Genomic DNA, 26,226 nt, shown 5'->3' on the forward strand with positions numbered 1-26,226 from the left:
CGCGCTCCGCCCTCATGATGCCGGGGTGGGGAGCATGGCGTCGCTGTCGCCGCCGGAAGTGGCGGAAGGCTTTGGAGAGCGGACTCGGCGAAGCGGAAGTCGCTGAGCTGGACGGAGGTGGCGGCAGCGAGCGACGATGAACAACAAATTCGACGCGTGAGTCGGCGGCGTGGCCTAGGCCCTGCTCGCGGCTTCCATCCGCCATGAGTCACGGGGCCGCGCACAGCCCCTTTCCCCCCACCCGGCCCGGCCTTGCGCCCTGGCGGGAGGCATCGCCGTGGGACGGGCCGGCCTTCTGGCCACGGTTCTCTCTCGGCTTTTCCTGCCCTCGGCAGGGAACGGGGCAGGCCGGGAGCCCTGAGGGGTGCAGGGCGTGGTGTCTGCCCCGCCTGGCCCAGGCTGTGGGGAGCTGGGGAGGGGGTCAGAAAACTGCAGTGGGATCTCTGTGGTTGCTGCCTGCAGATTTAGGGGTCCACGCGGTGGGGTTTTTTGCAGTGGGTCTGTGATCTGGTACAGAGTGCATGAGTTCATTTTTTGCTTGGTTTTGCATGTGCCGGAGGAGCCTTTGTGGGCTGTCAAGTGTAGATTTCTAACCACCACTGGCACTGGTAGCTCATAGGAGCATATAAGCAGAGGCTGATGCTGCTTGGTATGAAACTTCTCAGCTTCAAGATGTAATGCTCACTGTCATTGTTCTTTTTCGTTACCAGATTGAAAGATGATGATAGTGGAGACCATGACCAGAATGAGGAGAATAACACACAGAAAGACAGTGAGAAGGAAAAGAACGATCGAGAGAAACCACAGAGTACCACCAAGAGGAAGGTAAGGTGCTGGCGGCTGCTTTCCCTCACCAGGGCACGAGGTGAGAGTGCTAGAGCCCTTGGTTTAGGGATAAGGAAAATGTGTTGGAGGGCAGTGGTCACGTAGTGTTTTCATACTGTGGTACTGATGACAGAAAAACTGTGTTACTCTCTCTGTTTTTGAAGTTTCATTTTGGAGTTCTTGAAGGTATATAATCTGGGGGGTGAATGCTTCCTTCACAATTGCAGCTAGAGGCTTTTGCTTAGAATTGAAACATAAAGCTTTATTCCCCCAACCCCCAAAAACAAAATTTGGAAGAGAATATGGGGGAAAGAGTGATTGATGAAGGAATGCTGGCCTTCAGCTGGGTTACCAAGCTGTGTTTGTCCCACTGTTGATATTACTCTTAAGATGGGATCTTAGTGTGCGCAGTGTACCCTTGTTGAGAAGGTGGATATGATTCTATGCTTTTCTGATTCTTTGCTTATTTGTTGATTTTTTTTAATCTTGTGGCTATGGTATTGTGTCTGAAGTAATACAGTCGTCGTAAATTTACCGTAGAAAAAGAGCAGAATAGTGATTTAAGCTCTGTTTACTCCTGCAGCAATACCAAGTGAAAAAAAGCCCCAAAGCCCTCATCTTGTGTCATGTCAGTTATACTGGGTAATAAGTTCTTGTTAACCTCTTTTCACGCTCATTAGAAGACAGAATAATCCAAGCAGAGTGTTGGGGTGTCAGTTGCTTAAGGGAGTTGCGGTCATCAATGAGTTGTAATTGCTTTTGAATCATGGTTTAGTATAAATGAGTTTTACTCTTTGTAGGGAACAATGACTTTTTTTCTTAATTCAGAAAAGAAAGTATTGCCATTTCTAGTTTATTTTTCTTTTGAGACAATCACAGTACAGAATTAAAAGGAAAATTTAATACTGCTGTTTGTAGTTGTTATGAGGCTTGTTTTTGTGTGACGCTTCCCTGAGCTTAAGTTATTATTTCCTTAACCATCCTTGCACAGCAAATTTTTAATATTCTTTGAAATGGGCAGCTGCTGTTAGCTTAATGGTCCATCTCCAACAACTAACAGTGATGGTAGTTTTCAGCAGAAATGAGAATTTGTTGTTTATTTTACACTCTGTTAGGGCAGGAACATGTAGATTTCTGATGCTGTAAATATGTATTTGTTTTCCATTCCTGCTTTAGAGGCGTGTATAAGGGATAAGCAAGGTTTTCTGTTCTGCAGGCAGTTGTCCCAGGACCAGCTGAGCACCCCTTGCAGTATAATTACACTTTCTGGTACTCCAGACGAACACCTGGGAGGCCTACCAGCTCGCAGAGTTATGAACAGAACATCAAACAGATTGGCACCTTTGCCTCAGTGAGTATATCCCCGCAGTGCTCGTGTCACTTGGGCATGATGTGGTCATCGTGGCTGGCTTACTCTCTGTGCACTGAGTGTGTGGACACGTGCATGCTGTGCTTTTGCTGTTGAGAGCAGAGGAGCAGATATGATGTGCCATGACTTGCAGGTGAGTTCTTGAACTAACTACAGCAGGTGGCGTGTGCTAGGCAGTTCTCCTCTGCTGTGTGCTAGAGAGCTGGAATAATAATAGAAAAATGGAAAGAACTCTCATAACTTTAATCTAGTAGCTGCAGCAGAACTTGACGTATGACCAAGAGAAGAAAACAAGAGCTGTGAAGCAATTACTGTACAGCTCCCTGTGCTGCTTCCCCCCACCCCCCAGTATTTCTACCACAAAGAGTGTGTTAGGAACAGGCATCTGGTGTGCTTGATGTGTAAGCAGCTGTTGGCCTGGTGTCTGCTGTTGCTGTGGAAGTGATGACTGAGGTGCCGCTGGGTGTTGCAGTGAATTTGGTTGGAAGGCAGACTCCTCTCCCTTTACCCTTCTGCTGTTCGTGGCTGCTTATTCCTTGAATGGAGGTGGTACTGGAAGGGCAGCGTTGGGTTGTTTTATGGTACTGGTAATGTAAAACCATCGTTAAGGTCTTGAGATATACAAGCAAAATATGTCCTCCATTGTACAGGCATCACAACCATACTTAAGGCTAGGAGGTATGGTATTGGCTGTTTTTTATTTTTAATTTCTTTATATCTAAAACTTTCTCTACGTTTTTCTAAGTTATTTGCAAATCTTAATTCTTCCCTCCAGTAAAATTCTATCTTCTGCAATGTGAGGATTTGAAAAAGTACCCTTTTAACCCTTCTGGAGGCTCTGAGCACGTTGGGTCATAGGTGGCTACTACTACTGTTTCCCCTTGTGGGCAAGTACTTCTGGCAACAGCATGATGATCTGGCAGTATCTTTTCAGTGGTCTGCTCTTTGCTGCAAAGATTTTCTGATTGATATTGTATGCTGGAAACGCTAGAATTCAGGTAGGATGGAAGGAGGTTGGTCAGAAGATGGGATAGTATGTTTAGTTCCAAATTCTGTTAAAGGAGAGGGAATAAGCTCCAGGAAGAACTGTCTGAGCTGACGCCTCGGTGCAGAACTGTTCCTTGCTTTTCAGTAGAAAGCTCTACCTAAAAGCTTTTAAATGCTAACCACTAGAGGGCAGGTGCACTCATTGTGAGAATTTAATTTCTGCACTGCATTTGGACGTATCTTACAGAAATAGATTGCTTCTGACCCCATCTCTGTCTTGATTCATAATTATATTGGTTATAAAACCAAGGTCCTGCTTGGATGGCAGAGATCAGAGTTTGGAGCAGAATTCCAAGTGCTGACCAAGTCATCGAGGTGTCTGATAAAGTACTTGGGGTGATGTCTAACCCCTCCAGCTTCACTGCTGATCTGCTTAATAGCTATTGTCTTACTGAGTAGAGTCCTCTTAAAATGTGGTAATGAGTATAATCTCTTCCAGTGCCTTGTTTTAAAGATCCAGCCTCTCTAAAATCCTTTTTCATCCAGAGAATCTAAAGGGATAAACATTTTATTTTTAAGAATTGAAAATTCTGGCCAGGCTATATGAAGTAGACACAGAGGGTGCCTTGAGGGAAGATGGTAATTTTGGAGTGGCCAAAATGTACCATAGCAGGCTGTAAAGGGAAATAAGAGAGAATTAAACAAAAGCTCTGAGTGGCGCCTAAAGATTTTAAAACAGCACCAGAATGTCTCTCTTGTCTTAAAACCTGGTTACAGTAAAAATCAATCCGAAATGTGTCTTATTTGGAGGCTTCTGCAGACTGCATTAGTGCAGAGAGCAGCGGTTGGTGCAGGAATGATGAGTTCTCGTGTAGTGCAGGGAGGCTTGACTGTAGCTGTTGTCCTTGATATATGTCCACTAATTTAAAGTTTGAGCATGAGAATTTGCGAGAGGTATCTGGCAACTGTTCTCTAGAGCCAAAGCTATCTTAGCACAGACTGCTTTGGACAAACACCAAGTAATTTTTGCAGGCTCTTGTTGAATATTTCAAGTAGTCACCTACTGATAGAGCCAGTGAGACGCAGACACCCGGTCTCTGATCCTACTGCTGCCTTATGGGTATCCTAATGAACGCCCTTGTGGCAAGAAAATAGAAGAGAGGAAGGTGTGTCTGGCTAGTTTTTGTAGAAAAGGAAGCTTGTTTTTGTAGGAGTTGTGGCTCTGAACAGTTTGAGCAGCCTCACTGTGTGGTTCATGTCATTGCAGGTGGAGCAGTTCTGGCGGTTTTACAGTCACATGGTACGTCCTGGGGACCTGACAGGCCATAGTGACTTCCATCTTTTCAAAGAGGGAATCAAACCCATGTGGGAGGTGAGTTGGAGCTCTCATGTCTGCCATGAAACTTCCCCAGAGAATGACGGATGAAACCTTCTGCGGTGAAGAGAGTCTTGTCACTAAGTGGCACTCTTGGGTTCAGCCTTTTCTTCTGACTTCGCTGTAAACTTGTTCTCAAAACTCTGTTCTGTGTAACCTGGTAGTCCTGGCATCTTCTGGCAGAGGAAGGGGCAGATGAAGGGATTTGCTAGCTGTGCTTGCTGTGGGTCCAGAGGGCACCTCTGGGCGGTGTTGCCTGCAGCTCAGTAAAAGGGGTAGCCCAGTTAAGCTCCGTGCTCCCTCCATAGTAACTTATTATTGCTTTGTCCAATGGCAGCAGTATGGAGCTTTCCTCTGAAAGGGACTGAACTTCCCAATCAGAAAAGAAATAGGAAAATAAGAAGCAAGGAGATGCGTTTGCTTAAAAACTTACAGCTGTACACAGAGCTGGAAATGGAAAGAAGACTTAGCCCTTCATTCACTTTTTTTTTTTCTTTACGAGGCACTTGGTTTGCTTCTGTTCATTTCTGTCCAAATCTGTATAAAGAAGGGAAAAAACAATCTTTGCCCAACAAATCATTCTTCCAGTTCCTGGCTGGCTTCCAGCAATGACCAATACCATTCGCAATATGAGAATTTTATGTGTTGCTCTGCAGTACCTAATTATGCTGCTTGGTCCTGAGAAATTTATATGTGACCCTGGTTGGCAATTATTTTAAGCAAGGTGTTTTATAGCCAGTTACTGCAAATACAATTTATATAAAACGCTTAACCCACTTTGGACTGCTCGTCGGCTAGCTGCTCTGATAATGTGTCCACCAGAGAGTCCACAAGTTAATGATAGCAGAATTTCTATAAAGAATTTCCCTGTAGTCATTTTAAGATGAGGATGGAGAGGCTCTTTGTCTTTTATTTCTAGTCACGTTCCCTTCCTGTATTTGTAAAGAAGACCCTTGCTGCTTCCCTTCTCTTTGCTCTTTTTAGGGCTTTATGTTCCTTCCTCTTTGAAAGTAATCTTAATTACTGTAATTTTTGTAAGCGTGTATACATGTATGTAGTTCTGATCATTTTCAGAATCCATCTGTGCCTTTTCTGGGTAAAGTCAGAAGCTGTAAGCATAATGTTCCCTTGTGATTTTCTGGGCTGCAGATCATTATTATTCTGGTAAAGGGAAATGAAATGCTTGACTGAGCCAAAGCTTGTTTAACCTGAAAGAAAACTAACAATAACCATAAAACACACAATACAGCATCTGCTTCCCAATGACCGCTCTCTTTCTAGCCTTGAACCTTCCTAAACAATGTGTAAGGTGTTTTGAGCTCTACCAATTTATTTTCTTACCCCTGTTAGTCAGTGTGGAATGTCTGAGGAGTACAAAGGCTGAAGTCTAGGCAACTTAATTCTTAGAGTGGGATGTCCACAACTTGGAAAACAAGGATGCTTAATCAGAAAGCATTCTGCATTTCGTGGGAATATGCCACATTCCTAGAACTTTTGCTGATTTGGATTCTTCACCTTGCATGTGGCTGCTGTCGTGCTTTGAGGTTTGCCCAGAGCTGGCACCTTCCCCTTTCAGTATGGACTCTAACACATATGTGAAAATTGGGGGTCTGGTGAATGCTGCTATTGTGCTGGCATTTTCACGTTTGCTTAGGATTGCTTCACTGGCATTTGCTGCCTCTGAGAGCACACAAATGCTTGGTTTTTCTTAGCCCTAAGGAAGCTTTATAGCTAAAATAAAGTTAATTTTGTTACATTAAGATGGATTGGGCTGTCTTGCCAAGCATCTTTGGAGTGTAACCCAGGTTGGTGAAGGGGATTGCTAATTATTTGGCTAGGGATGTTCTGTGCAATACAGTTCTCTCTGAGCTCTCTTTTCTTCTCTGTTTCTGTCCTGGACCTCTATTCTTTCCCTTCCTAATTCCTCTTAGACTTGTTCCTACTTCTCTGTTGTTGACTTCGAATGGAATTTGTTCCCCTCTCACTTTGCAAGAGTTCCCAGCTACAAGGGAATGCCACAATGAAAATTCTGCACAAAGGAAGAACTGCTGTTTGATGTGGTTGTGCATTCGGTGAAGCAGGGCAGTCTGTAGCATTTTTCAGTTCAACATACAAAATTGCAATTTTGAGGTGAGGTTAGGTGCTTAGCGTAAATTTTTCCTTTCCTTTCTCCCCCCCCCCTTTTTTTTTTGTGTGTGTATTTCCTTGGGTCAACACATTTCACCTGTATTTGTGATAATGACAGTGGCTTCCCGAGAATGGGCTAGTTGTTTTGTGTTAACTTGCTATATGAGCTCGTTCCTGGAAGTGCTGAAGGAAAGTGTTTTTCAACTTTCCCCTTGCTTTTAAACATGATTTTGCAAATTTTCCCTGCCTTCCGTGTTCTGTGATAAGGGATTTTTCCTCTTTTACAAGAAGAGCTACGTGTACAGGGGATTAGACAAAGGTGGAATTAGGCTGGGGTTTAGGAATAATTTTAGAGTTCTTGCCTCTGATTCTGGTTGCAGATTGGTAGGCTGTTACAATCGTTGCTAGTGGGGTCAAAATACTAGAGCTCCAGTCTTCAGTGTATAGTGTCCTCTGGAATGCCAGGAGTCATTGTTTCAAATGCTTTGTATTCAAAGTAAGTGGCAGTCCTCTTTCTCTGCTTGTATGGGAGAGCAGTGAAATGCTTTTGCTTGAAAATACCTCCAAATAGCAGTCCCTGGTGCTCCACCCAATCAATACCTGCTACAGTCTATGGCTTTGCTGTCTTGTGGGAAGCAGAAAAATTACTAGAAGAAAACAAATTGATTTCTTGCACATCTTCCTAGGATGATGCCAACAAAAATGGTGGTAAATGGATTATCCGTCTGCGAAAGGGCTTAGCATCACGATGTTGGGAGAATCTCATTCTGGCGATGCTTGGAGAACAGTTTATGGTGGGGGAAGAAATCTGTGGGGCAGTCGTCTCTGTCCGATTCCAGGTAGGCTGTTCTGAGACCTGGCATATACTTCCATTTGGCGGGGCTACAAAAATGCCATCTGCTTACCCCTTACGTGCTGTCCTGTAGGAGGATATTATCTCGATATGGAACAAGACAGCCAGCGACCAGGCCACGACAGCCCGGATACGCGACACGTTACGAAGAGTGCTCAACCTACCTCCCAACACCATCATGGAATATAAAACACACACCGACAGCATCAAGTACGTATGGTGGCAGGGGGAGGGCCTGCTGCGGGTTGCATGCGTGCTGGAGCTATTTAATGCAGATCACAAGAATGGGGAGAACTGCTCATGTGCATCGGGGCTGTTCAGTGCGAGCAGCAAGACAAAAAGCGGCGATTGTTGCCAGTGTGCTTTGGAAGCTAAATATCTGTGTCATTATCGTGCTGTTGTTAGGTTCATTCTGTTCTGATAGTATTCTTTTTAAGTGTATAGTCCTGGGCTTTGTTAGCAATCCACCCAGCCTGTCACTTGGGAGATGGCTGCCCAATGTGGAACTGTGGCTTCGTATATTCAGAGACAAGATTGCATTGAAGGAGCGGGGGGGGGGGGGGGGGGGGGGGCGAGGTGAGATCATTTGAATAAATAGAGATTCAGGGGAATAAAGTGCGGAAGCTAACAGGGATTTATAGAGCCATTAGACTTATAAATGTTCTTGGGAAAGAGCTGTGTGAATTTACAGTGCTGTACAAATGATTTCTAATCATAATAAACGTCGTATATTAAGTCTTCCAGGCCCTGGTGACAGAGGCTCTTTAACAAGACTAGAAGATCACGGTACACAGAGAGGACAACTGTATTTTTAAATAAACCCATTATAGCTTACCATACCAGCCCATTCAGGGTGACTTTTATTTCTCACGGTGTGACAAAGAATTGCATATATAAGTATTGGTTATAGTGAATCACGTAACTTTTTTTTCTGACATACATTATGAACCAATACACCGATTAGGTCATATTGATTAAATTAACGCTTGGAAGAAGTGAAACAAATTAATAAGACAGCGAGCTTTCTAATCCAACCCTTAATCAGGGTCCAAGTACCTTTCATGACTTATTTTCATTGCGCTGGCTTGTCCTTTCTGCATAAACACCTTCTCTTTGGTGCGCTGGCAAAGAGTTGGGTGAGCTCAGTCCTGCTTTTAGCAGAAAAGCAGCTACTAGTTGCATGTGATTTTGGGTGTGAGTCACTAGCAATAATACATGAGTCTGTTTAAACTGCCTTTAGGCATCTAGTGCTCCGCATGGCCCTCCTGCCTGTGTGTGTGGGAAGGAGAAGGAAAAGGGAAAGTATTGTTGTTAAACCATATCTTTTTCCAGCGAGCTTTGGTGTTTCTGAAAGTTCCTACTTTTGTTGAAGTCTTGTGATTTTTGCCAGTAACATTTCTCATGTGCTTATTGCCAGGAGAGGGCACTATCAACTCTCTACCTGTGTTACGAGATAGCAAAGTGCTCATGTGGACATTTTCCAGGGTATCTTGCTTCTGTTCTGCAGCAGCACACTGCAAACTGGTAATGCGGCTTTGTGGTGTGAGGAAGGAGATTGTTCTGTTCTCCCAGTCTCTGTAAGGAAAGCTGTGTCCCAGGCCTGTGTTGCAGCTGTGATACTTGTTTGTGTAGCAAGTTTAGGCAGGAAGTGATGAGGCCTTTCCTTTGTAAGCTATCCCCGTCAGCACTTCCTAGGTCACAGAGTGCTGCTGCATCAATGTTTGTAACTGGTTTCTCTCTGGCAGGCATCAGTCCTTGAGTGATGGTGCATCCAGTGTCATGGTCTTACTTCCCTACAGTAGTGTAACAGACCGTGCTGGCTGCCCTCTCTTTCTGTGTAGCACTGGTTTCATTTTATTCTTCTGATGTATGGTGCAAGAGAAGCTTGTCCAAGAATAACAGGTGTTTGAGGAATCAAATTTACTGGTTCAGATTACAGCTGGGAACAGTTGTTAAATAGGACCAGAGTGGCTTGTCTCCCACGTACCCTTCTGTGGGTAGGAGTGGTACTCAGAAGTTGGTTTGGTGTCCTGGCGGAGTAGGTCTGAGCAATTAACCTTCCATCATGTAGGTGTCATGAGACTTCTTTTTCCATTGCCTCGCTTGAGCTGCAGCGCTCTGATTTTAGTGCGGTCCAACATTGCCTTCTAATGGTGCTGGTGTAAATCCAGACCAGAGCTGCTTGTCACTGGAGTTCCTGTGTAGTGGTGCGTGGACTGACTTATTGTGCTTTTCTTGCTCAGTATCAGCGCTAGCATGGAGGAGTTGCAGGCAGCAGGCTGCAGGGAGGTGATGGTGCCTGCTTTGTTGACGGAGAAGAGCAGGACAGCCGCAGCTTTCAGGCTGACTCTGCTTGGCTAAGCTTCATATCATTAAGGATTTCTCACTAATGAAGAATCTCTTGTGTAACTAGTTCTATCCTCCATGAAGTCTGGCTCCTTTTCCTCGGCCATCTATCAAGCCCTGTTGAAATACTGTCCGTCATGAATAAACTCCACTTATGCTGTGCATGTACCATGTGATTTATGGCTCGAGAGGGCTTTCTAGCCAGCGCTCAGTATTCACACTCTGGCTGTGTTTTATGAAAGGCTCTAATGGAAGAGCCATGCTGTAGGCTTTGTCAGGGCTGCCTTTCTAGGGGAGCTTGTGGCATTTTTCATTTGTATGGGCTGCATCTCTCCACTAGAGCTCTGCTCGTGTGCAGGGTTTGATTGGCATTGATTGTGCTTCGGGAAAGGGAGCACGCTTAGCAAGAAAAGAACAGGCGTTTCTCAAAACCTTGACTTTCAGGTAGTGAATTGACCTGGATTAGCTTTTGACACACTGTAAATGAACACTCTGGTAGAAATGGGTAGCGTGCCCCTCGCTGTGGGACCTGAGCGCTGTGTTTCAGGTTTTATATATTCCTTTTGTGGTATTGCACTTCATATTAACTTGTTTTTAGACACCATTTTTCATGAGTTGTCAGTGAGGCTGCAGCCTCCTTTGTTTCAGAAGGTGATGGTGCTGCCAGGCTGCTTTTGAAAAGTATCTGTTGCTTCACAGTTATTCCAGGGAGCTCTTCTGCATTCTGTCCCTTGTGTTCACAGTGATGGGGCTTGTGCATTTAGCTAGATAAGCAGATCTTTCATTGCAGTATTCTCGTGTTCGTCCTTTCTCTTGCTTGCTATATTGACAAGCTGCCTGAATCCCGGCAAGTGGAAGGGTCAGCCTAGTCTGTATTAACTACCCATCTTGATGGAAGAGCTAGAGCATTCTCTTGGACTCTTCTTAATTCCAGAGGATTTATAGTACCTTAGATGTTACAGTGCTTACTCAGTACCTGAAAAGAACACATGTGACATTTTGTGGGCTGCCTTCTTTCAGTAGCTGGAGAGAGATCTCTTTGTTCCCTGTAAGAGGTGCACTTGCCTGAAGTGGGCTCAGTGTTTTTAACCTTGGAAGTGACATGGTTCAGCAGCGGCAACGGGTTATGGGCTGCAGCACTCTCTGTGGTTTGAAATTAAGGAAAAACGGATCTTTTTTGCTGTCTTAAGATGCATACTGTGTGGTTTATAGTGTGTTAGTGGTTTTCGTTTTTGTTTTGTTTTGGAAAGCATACCCCCTTGCCCTGCCTGGCAGTTTCAGCCTTACTTTTCTGTGCTGATACTTGTGTGGTCAGTTACCATCTCCTGTGCTGAGAGCTCCCACCTGCAGCACCATTCAGGATGCCCAGGAGAGTTGAACAGCATTGCTTCATGTGACAGGAGAGACCAGGCATTTATTGTGCGGCCGTACCACGAGCTTCCACTGAGCTGACTGCTCTGGAAATGTTTTGGTTGCTGTGTGACTTTATGGATCGTCCTGTCAGCTCAAAAGCAAGGCTACTTTTTTTTTTTTTCTGAAAACAAAGCTTCAGTTATTTGTAAGTGCCTGCTGCAGTGAGAGCTGAGCAGGGTATAAAACTCTCTGTTCCTTTCAAAGTCACTACTGATAACTAATGGGATGGCTCGAGTAAATGAGAAGAATAGTTGATCTTAATAGGGCTGGCACTGGGTTCATTTCACTGCAGGCGGTTGGAGGAAATGGCCTTGGACAATATTTTAGCTAGGAAGCAAACAGATAATCCTAGGGAGGGAATAAGGGTATGCACTGTAAGAAGAGTGCAGGACCAAGGTTCTTGTTACTGAGAGAAAAAAAGAAAGGTTGAGGTGGGTGGGGTGGGGAGTGCACTCGTGAATTCAAGGGAAATGTGACAAAAATAATCCTCAGGGAAGTGGTAAATGTATGGCCAGACAAGTGTTTCTGAAGCAGTAAGATGGTGATGGTGTGCTGGTGGGAAGTCTCCTTCATTGCTGCATTGGAGTTCAGCTAGTCCTGTAACTATTATGTAAACTTTGTTATGTTTTTGTAGCACTAGTTCTCATTTGCTTGCTAATTTCCAGGAACATTAGGGGTTGATACTCTTCAGTGGTGCTGTCCTATTTGTGTCATCTTTGTGTTCATCTGTACCTTGTCTAAAGTTGCACCGTTTGCAAATGGGACCCATGCACACTGATGCCTGTCGATGGAGTGATGGATTGTCTTGGATCTTGCCAGCTCTAGAGGGCTGTGTTGCTTCACCCTCGTTCCATCAAGTCTGAGAACAGGAATAAGAGATAGAAGGGAGTGGTGAGGTTCCAGATCTGATAGCTGTCCTCTTCTCCTGAGGCTCTGCAGTGCTGGCTTAATCCATTTATCACTCCATTCTCCAATTCCAGTAACGTTTCAGGGTGCTGCAAGTTAAGAGCACTTCCTTAGACTTGGGCTTTGAAGTGATGGGTTCACTGCCTTGTTCTTTGTCACTTCTTCAGAAGTATCTGTGACTTTGTAAAAGGCTCCCATATCTTGGTGGCCTGTCTCTTAGCAGAGAAGCTGCTGTAATCCATTTCATGTTTCTTTTCATGGAGGTCGGCTCAGATGTGTTGATTTCAAAGTTGTGATGGCTTCCCTGTTGGCCTTAGCTACAGTTACTGCCTGCTAACTGAGAGGTTATTTCAAGCTACAAGAATATCCCAGATATTTTTTTTTTAAAGCTGTTGGCCTGTAGGCTTATCCCAGAGTTCCTGGTTGGCTTTGGACAAATCCTTTAAGCACTTTGCTGGAGTGTGGGGAGCACCAGGAAGAGTCAGTGCTGCTGTGGACACCGTGTGTGCAGAGTGCAGTGAGTGATGGGCGTGCTGGCAGGTTGCACGCAGACTGGTGGAAGGGACAGACCTTGGTGGGCACCATGAGAGCAGCATGTGCTGTGAGCTCTCTGTCTCCTTTTTCTGTCTGGGGAAGGAGATGGTAGGGAGGCAGGGCTGTACTGAGAAATACTGAAGGGGAACTGCTGGGATTTTGAGAAAACAACTAGTGCTGCTTTCACAGTTGAGATTGGGAAACTCCCTTGAAACAACTGTGGCTGCTCTTCCCCTTTTTGTTGAAGTCTGAGGGTGGCTCCTTTTTGCATTTGTTTCTTCCTCCAACTTGAAAGGGAGCTCTGCTTGCATCCTGACCCTGGGCAGTGGGGGAGAGAGTGGGAAACTTCAACAGTTGTGGGTCAGGAATGAGTGTGGAGGAGCAGTTCTGGCTGGCTTTATTTAGCCTGCTAATGTTTCCATTTCCCATCTGTTCAGTGGGAATAACCTAAGTGTTGGGGATCAATTCACTGAGTATCTGATCGCCGTACAGACAGTATAGCACTAAGGTACTAAAAATGTCTATACATAAAAATAACCTCTTAGACTCTCTGGCACTGTGCCCTTGGCACATCACAGGTCATAAAGATTCTGCCAGACAAAATTAACTGGCAGCCTCGTTCGGTATGAAATGGAGAGCAGTTTGCTCCGCTAGCACAGTTTAGGTACATTAGAGCAGACACGTCTTGGTGGATTTTTTCAGTCAAGTCAGCAGATAGTTGGATTAATTAGCAGTATAATATGTATGAGGGTCTTAGCTTAAAAATTCTTGGCTGGAAGATTCTTTTCTCCATCTGTGAGAAGGGCTTGGCAGCTGAAGGACTATGTGCATGATGTTATGAGATGCTGGAACAGAGAACTCCTTGGTTTGAAAGGGGTAGTACATTATCGATTATGTAGACAGATAATCTGCCCTTGTGTCCTTTCTGTGTAGAGGACGGAAGTTGTGGGTTTGAGGGGGACTGCAGGAGAGGAAAGAGAGAAGATGTCATTATTGGTAGTGGAAATATGATAGAAATAGAAGGAATGGAGGTTGAAGGGAGGATATGAAGGTAGAGGCTTGAATGAGGCTGCAGATGTGGGTAGCTCTCCAACTCATATCCCATAGCTAAGGGGGATTCTGGTCGCAAGTTTGTCTTCCTCCAACTTCTGGAGAGAGACAGTAGCACCCACAGCATCTGGTACCATGTGCTGACTGGGTAACACAGGCACTTTTCTGTGGCCTTTTAGGGTACTGTGTCTTGGCTTTGTCAGGGGAGACTTGGGGAAAAGGCACCCATTTAGGGGCCTGAGCTGATGCCTTGTTTAGAATGAGCCACCTGTGGGGTTTGTCTCTGACAAAGCAGCATTCTGTATGTCAAGCTGGATTGCAGATCTGACCTCAGCAATCATCTGTGAGATGCCTTAGCAAGACCTTCTGCTGACTTAACCCTTTATTCTGCCCTGCACTTTCCTAGCTGAGTGTTGAGAGGAGACTGGTGTGCTAGTAAACTCCAGCTGTCTGTTGTGCTGTCCTTGCAGCATATACAGCATCCTTTGCTGTCTGCTTTTTCCCTTCTCGTGTTCTTTGCTTTAAAGCATCTGAGTGTCAGCTCAGAGATTAGACCTAGCTCTGGGACTCCCGTGGATGACTGTTACTTGTCCATCCCAGTTATGATCAGGAAGATTTTTGAGCTCCCAGGGATGCTCAAAAGGTAAAGTTTGATCCCTTCAAAAGAGGGATTTGCCATCCTGCCTTGTAGGAAGGTAGTGTCACAAATTCCAAGATAGACATCATGGTGACAAGCTTCTTGCTCATGCCCTGTTTGTTTGCAGCAAGCCTGCCTGTTTGCGGTATAGTCTGAATTTCACTGTACCCATGACATGCACTCTGCTGGTATGTTCTCTGTTTATTTGGGCCTGTGCTGGGAAAGAGCATGTGGCAGCTGAGCTGCTTTTGCAAACGCTGATGGGGAGCCTGACTGTGTGAGGCACAGGTAGGAGCCAGGCTGGGGGTCCATTTTAGGCACAGATGCTGACTGCTGTGGGATTTCCAGCTCTGTACTCTCCTGTCATGTTGCAGTGGCCTGATGAGGCAATGCAGAAAACGAGAAAAGTGAGGTAGCTGCTAAGTGGCAGGCACAAAATCAGCGAGATTGCCTGGGTTTATGGCTGACCTGGGTTCCCTTTAGGGTCCCTCCGGCTCCGTGGGACTTTGTTTGGTGAATGGCTTGGCATGTGCTGTAGCCTCCAGCACTGTTTAGCTGCGTATGAAAAACGATGAGGTCCTTTGATGCCTCTGATCCTGGAAGATAGTAGTCATGCTCACATTAACCTCAGCATCGTTCCTTTATTTCCCTGAGAGGGGCTTTCAGAATGGTGCCTTTGTAAAACAGACAGCAATTTTTCAGTCTGCTAACTTTGTACGTCAGTAACATTCTCCACTAGGGAATGCAGCGTTAGGCCTGTCCCTCCAACTTGTCTGAAAACATTTTCATTTCAGATAGTCTGGTGTTTTTACTGGGTTGTTATTAACAATGCAGGTTTACCATAGGAAATGAGACTTTCTATAAACAATTGGATTCTGCTGCCTGATCGAAGGCTGGCCTAATAACTAAGCCATATGGCATTAAAAGAAGACCCTCTAGTGGGGATTACTGCAGATATGTGGTGAAGCACGAGGCCAGTAACTGGCTGAGTTTAAGCAGCCAAGGAATGTGATAATCCTCTGGAAATACAAAACACTGGCTATTTTATTAGCGATAGGAAATGGATATTCCATTTGTGACTGGGAAGGTCATACCTGTCTCTGGGTATTAATGTGGCTATATCGCCAGCAGCCAGTGGGAACGCTTCACGTCTGTGCGGAACGTTAAAGCTGCCTTGCGCTGTCAGATGTTTGGCTGGGTTTTAAGGATGCTTCTATCCACTAGGGCTATCAGAGAATATTGCCTTGCTCTCTGAAGACAAGTGCCTTTCAAACGCCATTGAATGTTTCTGCTCTTGTTAAAAGTTAAGAAGCCTTTGATCTGAAGTGCTGTTTTTTTGTTTTTTGTTTCATTTTTTTTTTTCCCTCTGGCTTGCCAGGGCCTGGGAGGAGTTTCATGGCCTGGTGAACAGCAGTGGCCGCTGATCGAACGCTCCCCCCCCTCTGTCACACCCAGGGTAGGGCCTCATCTTTCTTCCTATGTGACTTCGTGGCATACCTCTCAGCTTCCAACCCTCTTCCCACAGGCTGGCATGTTTTCCTCTTGCCTTGTGGGCCTGGTGGTGGGCCTGTTCCACTGCTGGCTTTTTCCCAAAGGTCAAAAAGGTGTGGTTGTTTGTTGTTGTGTTGTGATTTTTTTGACCAAAGATGCCAACGTTCACAGTGGTCACTTTCACTCAGCACTTTCTGTTGCAGTGCTGTGTGCTGTTTTGCTAATGTGTTCTTCCACTGTGCAAGGCAGTTGTATCCCAGACCTGGTCCTAGGAGGCTGAGAGGTACGTCTTCAGCTTGGGTCTGCTGCCTAGGGTTGTCTGTTAGCAGCTATGGAGTGGTAAATGAATGCTGAGCACATCCATGCGATGGGCGCTGAGAGAGGCGCCTGGAGCTTGGCATACATGCCTTTGCTCTTGTCAATGGGCTGGGGCAGAATAAATTAGTCTGTCAATAAAAGCTTGTTCAGGAAGGACACAGAAGTTACTGTATTTAGAAATAATAATAATGCTGTGGCCCAAGGGATGAAACCACCTGCTACTTCTGGTAATGGCAACTGATCATGTGCAGAGAAGATAGGCAAGGTGAGCTGAGTGCTGTTGTGATAGTTTTTCCCCTCTAAGGCCCAATTCCCTGACAGCAGGCACTTTCCCTAAAAAGAACTAGCACGAGGCCTGGTGATGAGGGCTGTGTTTGATTGTAGCCAAGTGGGGTTGCTGTGTTGCCAAGTTCTTGGGCAGAGGAACCCACTCAGAGAAGCAAATCCGCTGCCCAGATCTCACCTTGTGATGGTATGTAGCTGCTCCAACACACACAGCCGAGCTCTGAAGGGCTGCTGGGAGTCCCAGTGCTCCAAAAACCACCTTCTGCAGCTTTGGGCAAACGGTGCTTTCCTAGTTTGCTCTGAAGTCGTTCCTTCCTCACCGATCTGGCTTTTTGTGAGGATCAATGTTTACAAAATATTTCACAAGCACTTAGCAGTATTTTTATTGTTAGAGGACGTTTAAGTGACCTTCCAGAGAAGAAAACCAGCTCACTTCATTAAATACCAGTCTCAGAAGGCAGTACGTGTGCCAAGTGGATAGGAAGACAGTGACAGATTTGATTTAGTTCTCCAGTATATTAAGTTACCTATGCTAACCAGGGAGAGCAGTGGTGAGCGGAGGGATGGGGGTGTTGTGATAATGATGGAAAAAAAAGGAGATGGAAAAACTGTTCAAGAACTAACCAGAGTGTGCCATCCTTCTGGGGGTAGGTGACACAGGTGAAAGTGCACTATGGGGTGAGAAGTCACACTGCTATTGCAAATTAACTGGAATCCAGTTAATGAATCCTGAATCGTGTTCCCAGATGGCAGCGCAGCCTGCTTTGTTTGCAAGTACAAAGGTGAACCCTAGTCTTCTACAGATGGCCTCCAGCATGGCTTTTGCTGTCAAGTAATAGCAGAATAACTTGGTTAACTCTCCTGAAGAGTGTTTTTGACTTCCTTCTGCTCCTCCAGCTTGCCTCCTGGAGCTGTTCCAGCATGCGCTGTGATGTTACAGCTGCCACGTGGCTCTTAGCAGCGCACAAACCTAGCTCAAGGGTTTCAACAGGATTTTACAGTCCTGCAAAGCACCTTGATTCTGAAGCTATGAGCTGCCTTCGCTCTTCAACACAGCCGTCCCAATTTGGTGCGATGTGTGCTGGGGCATCCTTGGGCGTTCGGTTTGGGCAACTTACTGTCCTGCCTTGTTAGGGGAAGGCACCAAACCCATCCTCCCAAAATAATTGTCATCTCCTTGAATTCCATTTGGATTAGAAAGAAAACAAACTAAACCAAACCCATACCTTTCTATTAATGAGTAAATATGCTTTGCCTATTGCTGCTGCTCGCAGGCTAGCAGTAAGCAGTAACAGAGGTTTCTGTAACCTGCCCCATCTTCAATCACTGCCGCATCCTGCAAGACTATACAAATGAAGGTGGTGGACCAGCACTCCTTTGTCGGTAGCCCCGTGGCTGTACTCATGTGAGTAAAAGCTGCTGAAGAAACTCTCCTATTTAAATTTGGGGGAACTGTCCTTTTCAGATTAAATAGTCCCGTGGTCTCTCCTACTTTAAAAGAGTAAACTTGTTGATAATGGGACAAAAGGATAATGATAATGAGACAAAACATACTGGACTGCCAGTGTTCTTTGTGCTCCAGGCAGAATCTGTGAGGACAGATATTTGAGAAGGAATAGATCTTGCAGTTTGTTTAAATCCCAGAATCTGTCAGGGAGGTTTGCAGTGCCTACTGTACGCTCTGATCACAAGAGATAACACCTTTTTCTTCCCAGTGAATGATGATGAAGCAAGATCTCCTTGTGTTCTGGAGCAGCAGGTTGGCTCAGGTGGAAAGCGTCTAGTTAGGAGGCAAATCTGCTGAGGAGATCTAAGAAACATTGATTTGGGTGACATGCTGGGATGGCAACATCGGTAGCCATGGTGGGTGGAATCGTAGGGTGCTGTGATCTGAACAATGCGCACCTTTAACCTCTTTCTTCCCTCTGTTTTCCAGGGATAATTCAAGCTTTCGAAACACAAAAATCACATTGTGAGAACAAGAGTTGGCACTAAGCTCCTCTCTCCGTGTTGAAAGCACTGAGAGGTCTCCACCAGTGCCCTCCGACCTCTGAAGGGACTCATGGGCCACTCTCGCACTCCTCCTCGGAGGAAGGATCCATCTGAAGCCCTCCAGCAGTGGTGATGATAGAGGCTGATTTTGTCATACACAAACTTTTTTAGCAACGGGGCGGGAGGCCAACCTTTCGATTAGCAGCGTGCCCTTGGGGCCGCATCTTGCAGCACTTTCCTCTCTTTCTGTACGTGGCATGCAGGATCTCTGGGATTCTGCCTTGATGTCAGAGCCTTTTGCTGAGGGATACCAGTATTATAAATCTCTCTGCAGCTGGGAGGAGCTTCCCAGTTGAGAGTCAGCCCCATGGTTTTCAAATGCCCACTTTCAGCTCTGCCAATAAATTATTGGGTCTCTTTGTTTCTTTCAGTCTTCTTTCTTTTTTTTTCCTGCTTTGTGTAAAAATAGTGGTACTTCCCTAGTCTGCAGTGAGCCCCTAGTGCTGCTTCTGGTAGCAACACGAGGAATCTTTCCCTGAGCTACCCACCTCCATGGCCCCTTGCCCTGAAGCACAAAGCACCCCAGGTCCCAATGGTGGTCAGACTTCACTGTACTTGGGGAGTTATGTGGACACATGTTACAGATGTAATAGTTCATTTAAAAATGAGATGGTTACTTTGTCTTTGCCCCTTCTTCATATTCTGTGGTTGGCAGTGCCTTGCACCTAGCCTTCCTCGTTTGGGAGAGGGCTGCAAGCTGCCTTTAAACTAGAACAAAGTGGTATTTGGTGTCTCTTAATTGCTGTACTTCAGTCGTCTCACTGGAAAACCATCAGGAGAGGATGAATGTGGGGCTGTGTGTGCTTCTGTGGACAGCTGAGCTGGGGTGTGCTGTGGTTTGCAAGTCTCCAGCCATCTGCGAAATGGACCCCAGTGGCTGTAGTGAAAGAAGGTGATGGCCCGGACTGCTGCTTAGAGCAGCGTGGAAGCTGTGACCCCCTGCCTCCTGTCCTCTGGGTAAGGCTGGACTGATGGGTTGCTGCTTGGAAAGCCAGCATGGCTGCAATTCAGATGCCACGGAAACAATAGGAGCTAATTATTTCCTCTGATTCTGCTTGACTACAACACTAATTGTACTCATTAACAGCTTTAGCCTTTCACCTCTTCCTTGGGGAATCGCACAATCGCTTTTCATTTTTAATAGAGCCTTTGCATTGGGTCTGAGGGGGAGGCTGCGGCCGGAGCTGGGGCACACCTCCTGCCCTATGCTCTCTGCACAATCCCCCAGGAGAAGGGGCTGCTGGGGCCAATTCGGCAGCGACTGCAGAACCAGCAACCTGTGTCTGGGACAAATTCTGGCCTTGGGGACCGGGAGACCTTCAGCCTCATGACTCCAAATTGCAAATTCCATGTTATTATTGAATTCTAGACTGAAAGCAGCCAGGACCAGCAGAGAAGACAGCCTGAAATAATTCAATCTTCTGAAGGGCTTGTTTTCCGCATTGAGGGTTTCAGTCCCAGGCGGTCTCTGGAAGCATTCAGCGCAGTGACAGCAATGACTAACTGCTCCCTGCGGCCACCTCCCCACGGCCACACGGCTCGTGCCTCCTGGCATCTGGCTGGGCAGGGGGGTGAGGCCATTTCCCTGGCTGTGGCATCGCTCTTTATGTTTCTGAAGACCCCATGGCCCTATTTCTGTTCTCGCCACTTGTTTGCCACCAGCTTTCAACCAAATGATCTCTCCCAGGCGCAGTTTGTTTCCCCACTGTGATCAGGTACTACTACAGCTGCTACTTAAAATTCCTTTTAAATACAACTCTCCCCTGCTGCTCTCTGGTATTTGTTAGGGGGATTTAGTTGTAATTACATTTTAGCAATCTAAGCAAAAATAGCCTTGCAAGGCAAGACTGAAATACTAGCTGCAGGCTCCTTTCATCCACCGTGCATTTAGCTTCTTGCAGATGACATCACTTAGGGCTTTAGTCCTGTTGTTTTGCCCAGCTGTGCGTCGTGTCCACCTCTGCTATTTCATGTACTCGCCCACTTCTTGTCTCTGATACCCTGCGTCTAAGCTGGTGCTGATGAGTGCAGGCTTGCTATTAAATCTGAAAATGCTGCAGTCCTGCTGTGCTCGCCCTTAAATAATCATTGCGAGGGAAAGGCAGAAGAGCCCTTCCCTGGGGCTGTTCTTCCCTTCCTGCTGCCGCTGTGGTTGAGGTTTGGAGGAGCTCAGCACTAGTTCCTCTTACTGGAGGTGTGAGCTGGCTGGCATGTGGAATATGACTTCTTTCACTACAAGGTTTCTGGAAGGCAGAATAAAATGAATGTTCTTTGATCAATGTGAAGCACAGGGTGTGGTGCTTCTCCTGGTTTGGAAGATAGGTGTCTTAGCATTGCTTTTGGATTGTGGTCTACTGTGTCCTGCTGGTATGAGTGGTGAAAGGATGGTCACAGCTTGTTTGGGAGGGGAAGGAACCTGTCGTGCTCAAGTAAAAGGTTTTACATCTTCATTCAGGAAGCAAGCCTGCGTAGGAGCCCCAGATCTGTGCTGAGTCATGGCCTTCCCTGCTCTCATACTGAAGGCTTTGTCCACTCTTAAGCTTGCTTAAATCCCTGTGTAGCAGCCTTTGAGGAAACCACCAGTGCTTGGAACTCCTTTAAGCTGTGGAGTCATCGCCAGGTCTTTGCTTTCCCTGGGCAGGGGATGCTGGGCTGTGCCAGGCTGTGAACCATGGCTGTCTGGTTACAGCTGGTCACGTGGGGACTGATGGCTGGGCTGGGGGCTCAGAGAGCGATGGTGGGAGCTTGTGGGGTGTCTCCAATCTAGAACCAAGGAGGAAAACTACTTCCTGACCCAGGAAGAGAAGAAAGGAGTCCCCACTTTTGGAGGGGGAGCAGGTGTGTATTGCTAGGCATGGGGAGACATTGTCCTCTATTAGTGCTTCTTGATGGGGCACTGGCACCTGGGGTTGATGCTGGGCTGGGGGGACTTTTCCCTTTCACTCTACATGCACTGCAAGCTGTGGGCAGGGTGATCTGCAAGGTGTTCCCCTACCAGAGCTCATCAAGGCTGCACCTCCTTGGGGAGGGACAGCCCAGGGGCTGGTGATGTGCCTGGTGCTACGGCTTAGGCAGCTGAGGTCAGCTCCCGTCCCTCGTAGGGCTGGGAACACTTGGCCAGGGTGCTCCATCCCTTCAGCCACCCTGGGATTGAGGATAGGACATCAATATGTATGGCTGTGGGGGCACAGGGGCAAAATGAGGCCATATCACTGTGCCACTCTGCTGGTGATGTGCACTGCTTGCTGGTGTTCCCAAGCTGGCTGCCGTACCCCCCTGCCAGCAGGGACAAAGCTGCGGGTCCCAGGGGTCAGGGAGGGGCAAGGGGGGATGTGACATTGCAGAGGCAAGGGGAAGGGGCTGTGCTCAGCACATGAGTTGAGGCAATGAGGTGATGCTCGTAGTACGGTGGATGCCAAGCAGCACCATTCCCAAAGAAAATTTGGGTGCTCCGTTAGTTCTTTCCACTCAAAGCCGCTTGCTGGAGCTTGCCAGGGAGCAGGGGCAACTGAATTGCTGTGGCTGGTATAGGAGTGGAAGGAGGAATTGCCTGTCCTCATCTTTGGCCCCATTGCTGCCCCGTTGCCACCATGGCTGTGGGGATACCAGGGTCTGCATTCACCCTAAGGTTGAAGCTGTGGATTTGCAGGGGGCAATGTGAATCTCGCTGCCAGTAGATCTTGCAGTGCATGGCCCATCAGATGCCCATCTCTGCTTTGGTTCCCCCTTGTCCCACCCTTCAGTGCCTCCATGGGGTGCTGTGTGGCTCGAAGGTCTGTAGCACTGTCCCTGTCCCCAGCTGAGTGCCACCCTCGGGCTCACACCAGGGCTGTCCAACAGGAGTAACCCCATCGATGGGTACAAAGATGTCAGGAGCTCACGAGTCCACCATGGGCTTTACTTCCACATTTAGCACAACCACAGCCACCCCATGCTCCCATCACCCCACCTGGCACCAGGAGCCATGTCCTGGGACCTGCTGACCTTGTCATCGGGACCTGTCACGGGGGCAGGTATGTCTTGGGGTCCCCAGGGAAGGGCAGGGCTGGTGCCTGGTTGAAGTGAGCCATGAGGAAGATCCCAATGGTGCCACACACGAAGAGCGAGGCCATGATGAAGAAGCAGACGCGGTCGATCACCCGCCCCACCAGGATCCACTCCTCGTTCTCCTGTTGGCTCATGTCAAGGGGATGATGAGAGCCCATCCCACTGCCCCCAGCCCCTCCATGCCATGTGGCCCCAACTCACGCTGCTGAAGTCATTCTGCTCCCGCGTGGCGTTGGCGATGTGGTTGCAGGCCTCAACACATGCCCGGATTTCAGGGCTCGCCTCCTCCAGGCTCTGGCAGAAGTCCTGTGCGCAGTTGCTCTCCAGGCTGCGTCCTACATGACCCAGCATCACCCAGGGCACCGGTGAGTGCCCCTGGTCCCTGCCCAGGGGATACTCACTCACCAATCTTCTCCAGCACGGTTTTCATCAGTCCATCCCTCTCCTTCTGCTTCTCAAAAAGTAGCTCAGTCCGGGCTTTCCATAGCATGTACTCATCGGCTTTCACCATCAGCCCCAGGGAACTGCGTCGCCGGGTGGCTTGCGGCGGCCCCGGGGCCTCCTCTGGCATGTGCATGCCCAGGTAGCGGGGCAGGAGGTGCAGGCACACCTGGGAACGTGGACATAACCCACCCAAATTGCCCAGGTGTGATTATGTTCCCCCCATTGGGGAGCATCCCATTAGGGTACCCTTGTGCCACTGGGCATCTACTGGTCCCCAGTGTTCAGTAGCTTGGTGTCCCTGTGTGGCTCCAGTCTGCAGAGGGGACCACAGACACTGACCCCATTTCCCATGGGGCAGGAGGAAGGAGGCAGGTACCTGGCGCACCCTCTGGGACATGGAGTGGGTGTTGGGTGTTCGCAGTGAGACATTGAGGACGATGACGGCGTTCACCACGATCACCACTGTCACCACCATGAGGAAGGTCAGGTACCTGGGGAAGGAACATGGGGCTTCAGCAGGCAGTGCAACTGCTGGGTTACAAGCTGTGATAGGTCCAGTTTGATGCCAGAAGAAACTGGGGACCAGTGTTGGGACATAGGTGCATGATAGCCCTATGCCAGCCCTGCACATGGAGGGACTGGATGTGGCTGTCTGTGAGCCCTGGTTCCCTGTCCCTTGTCTGCCCAGAACATGAGCACACTGGAGGTGGTTTCCATCCGCCCATGGCACCTGGAGACCCTGCTGGCACGGTGTTCCCCCATCCCCTTGCATCACTTACTTCCCAATGAGTGGCACTGCCTGGGAGGTCTCGGGCACCTTCTGGGCAATGAGGAAGAGGAAGACAGTCTGGGCCAGGAGGACGTTGATGGAGACGGTGCACTTCTGCCCCCCCGCTGACAAGGCAAAGGGGAAGGTTGGCAGGGGTCAGTGGTGTGGGCGTGGAACTGCATTGCCAAATGGGGTTGTTATGCGTCAGCACCGACCCAACCAAGTCCTACGAGGGAGCTTAACACTAGGGTGCCCAGAAATCCACCTCAAATCCCAAATATAGGATGCCAGGGTACCTTTGGCAGGCAGAAAGTAGACCAGCACAGCCATGGAAGAGATGAGGACGCAGGGCACGATGATGTTGATGATGTAGAAGAGTGGCTTGCGTTGGATGATGAGGTAGAAGATCACCTGCTGGTACTGGATGTCATCTGGGGTGAAGCGCCCCGAATTGATGATCTTTCGCGCGGGGCGGTGCTTGATGGCCCATTCACCATTCTCTGCCATGTGATGATGCCACCATTTGAGTCTCCACATCCCAGTGGCACCAGGTGGGAGAAAGGTGTCAGGGCCACGATGGGGAGCTGAGCACTGAGGGGTGCTTCAAAGTCCCCCTTGGAAGCTATAGGAGGGGATACCTGCAGCCCTTTGGGGATGAGTAATGTGCAGGGCTGGGAGTCCCCCATCTCCCTGCCACGAGGCAGCCGTGGGGAAGCCGAGCGTGACGCTTTATTAAGGCGTGTTGTTTTCCCCCGCTGTCTGCGGGAGCGATAGATTTTTCCCAATCAAGATCGCAGCTTGGGCCGGTAATGAAAAAATAAATCTCGCTGCCCGAAAAGCATTTTGTTCCTTCAATATGCAATTAAAATGTGATGGAAAACGTCATCGTTTGGCCGTGACAGCTACGTTCCCAGCATCAATCAAACTGCCAGGAGCAGCTCTCCGGGAGGGACTGCCAAGCGGTGAGTGCTGCGAGCCAGGGGGGCTGGTAAAACAAATCTCTCCCCCCGCTCCCTCTTCCACTAATAACTTAAGTGCCCGTGTAATGGCAAGGGCTGCTAACAGCCCCCCCGCCACTGCCTGTTCTCAGCAGCCACCGGCATTGCTGCAGGCTGTGGGGCATCAGGGAGTGGGATGCTCGTCCTTGGAATTTTTGTCCTTGAGGTGCCATGGGGGGGGTCATAGGGTTACCTGTGAAGGCTTCAGGGTCAATGAAGATCCACTCTATGGTCTGGCCTTCCTCCACTGTCAGCAGCAGGTTGATTTCGTTTGCGCTGTAGGTCTGGGACCTGGGGAGGGGTAGCAGAGGGGGGCACCAATGAGAAAATAGCAGGGGAGGTTGGCAACCCCACCCATGACAGGGGAGTAAGAACTCAACAGTCTTTGAGGTCCATTCCATCCTAAGCCGTTTTGTGAAAGTGACACTGTGTCATGCCAGTCACCCATGTCCCTGCTGTATGGGAGTTTAACTTGGCCAACATGTCTCTTGTCACCCATAGCCAACCAGGTGCCAGGTGAATGGTGCTCGCCTATTCTAGGGCTCACTGAAAGATGCCCACCCTGGAGCAAAGTGAGACATCCCACACCTGTCCCTATGGGGCCACCCCCAGCACCCCAAGCTGTGCTCACTGGAAGACCATGGTGCAGTTCTGCCAGTCGAAGGGGAAGTAGGTGACGTGGATGGAGCAGGAGCTGCGGTAGATGGCGGGGGGCAGCCAATAGATGCTGCCATCAGGGTACACCAGCACGTTGGTGTAGAGTGTGATTTCGAAGGTCCCATCGATGCTGGGGCGAAAAGGGCAGGCTCAGCCCCGAAGTGAGGCCAACCACATGTGGGAAAGTGTCCCTGCTGTACCCTAGTGTGGCCTCACTTGTTCTCCAAGACAATGTCAGGCAGCCAGACCATGGTGGAGGGCACCCGCAGCTGCTGGATGTCATCGTATTTACTGGGGTCCCACCGCAGGCGATAGTCGGACCATTGCTGGGGAAGGGGAGCAAAGCGTAGGGGTCATGGTGCTCCCTGGGGCTGCCCCAAAAGGAGCACCCACAACAGGGAGTGCAGGTTATGGTGCCAGCCCACCACAAATTGCCACCAGGGGTGAGGTCTCACCATCTCGATCCAGACGTTGGTGGTGAGGGTTTCCTCCCGCTCGTTCTGACAAGGAAGGAAGGGGGGAGGCACCTTCAGCCCCACCATCCCATCCCACTGGGGCCACCCAGCTCCCGTGGCATCCGTGCCCAGGGGGTCTCACCAGGGAGATGAGGTTGGTGAGGGTGAGCTTGAGGGTGACATCGATGACCTGGTCCCCACGCAGCGCTGGGCGCAGGTGGCGGTTGTAGTTGGTCATCAGGTCCTGGAGCAGCTTCTCCTCCTGGTTCCTGCAGTGCACGCCTTGGA

General features: G+C 48.3%; 2 protein-coding genes across 6 annotated transcripts in view; one reads left to right on the top strand and one right to left on the bottom strand.

Moving 5' to 3' along the window:
- On the top strand, positions 1 to 18,938 carry EIF4E2 (eukaryotic translation initiation factor 4E family member 2). Of its 5 annotated transcripts, none has more exons than XR_002438161.1 (8): positions 1 to 156; positions 711 to 825; positions 2,042 to 2,176; positions 4,449 to 4,553; positions 7,370 to 7,522; positions 7,610 to 7,746; positions 15,801 to 17,921; positions 18,453 to 18,938. XR_002438161.1 is itself a non-coding variant. In XM_021395393.1 (8 exons), exons 1-7 carry the CDS (start codon positions 137 to 139, stop codon positions 15,844 to 15,846), a joined length of 711 nt encoding a protein of 236 aa, XP_021251068.1. In that variant the 5' UTR covers positions 1 to 136; the 3' UTR covers positions 15,847 to 15,878; positions 17,791 to 18,938. The 5 variants fall into 5 exon arrangements, 4 of the variants coding, with proteins under 4 accessions (XP_021251068.1, XP_021251067.1, XP_021251066.1 ...); XM_021395393.1 differs by having other exon boundaries at positions 15,801 to 15,878; positions 17,791 to 18,938; XM_021395392.1 differs by having other exon boundaries at positions 15,801 to 15,878.
- Positions 22,398 to 26,226, bottom strand: part of CHRNG (cholinergic receptor nicotinic gamma subunit) — a 4,232-nt gene continuing 403 nt past the window's right edge. The window contains exons 2-12 of the mRNA XM_021396234.1: positions 26,081 to 26,220; positions 25,939 to 25,983; positions 25,700 to 25,809; positions 25,458 to 25,613; positions 25,020 to 25,117; positions 24,125 to 24,328; positions 23,839 to 23,953; positions 23,436 to 23,550; positions 23,021 to 23,225; positions 22,817 to 22,950; positions 22,398 to 22,737 (exon numbers count right to left, since the gene is read on the bottom strand). Coding sequence (XP_021251909.1) covers positions 22,570 to 22,737; positions 22,817 to 22,950; positions 23,021 to 23,225; positions 23,436 to 23,550; positions 23,839 to 23,953; positions 24,125 to 24,328; positions 25,020 to 25,117; positions 25,458 to 25,613; positions 25,700 to 25,809; positions 25,939 to 25,983; positions 26,081 to 26,220 — 1,490 coding nt within the window. The 3' untranslated portion in view covers positions 22,398 to 22,569. The remainder of the gene's footprint in view (positions 22,738 to 22,816; positions 22,951 to 23,020; positions 23,226 to 23,435; positions 23,551 to 23,838; positions 23,954 to 24,124; positions 24,329 to 25,019; positions 25,118 to 25,457; positions 25,614 to 25,699; positions 25,810 to 25,938; positions 25,984 to 26,080; positions 26,221 to 26,226) is intronic.

This window comes from Numida meleagris, chromosome 4, assembly GCF_002078875.1.
Source record: "Numida meleagris isolate 19003 breed g44 Domestic line chromosome 4, NumMel1.0, whole genome shotgun sequence".
In the NCBI taxonomy this organism is placed as follows: Eukaryota; Metazoa; Chordata; class Aves; order Galliformes; family Numididae; genus Numida; species Numida meleagris.

What these genes read in the sequence shown, in the direction of transcription:
- EIF4E2 (XM_021395391.1), top strand. Translation starts at nt 137, where the DNA reads ATGAACAACAAATTCGACGC. An exon ending in AGATTGGCACCTTTGCCTCA is followed by an intron (nt 2,177 to 4,448) that starts GTGAGTATATCC and finishes ATGTCATTGCAG; the next exon opens with GTGGAGCAGTTCTGGCGGTT. An exon ending in ACACACACCGACAGCATCAA is followed by an intron (nt 7,747 to 15,800) that starts GTACGTATGGTG and finishes CTGGCTTGCCAG; the next exon opens with GGCCTGGGAGGAGTTTCATG.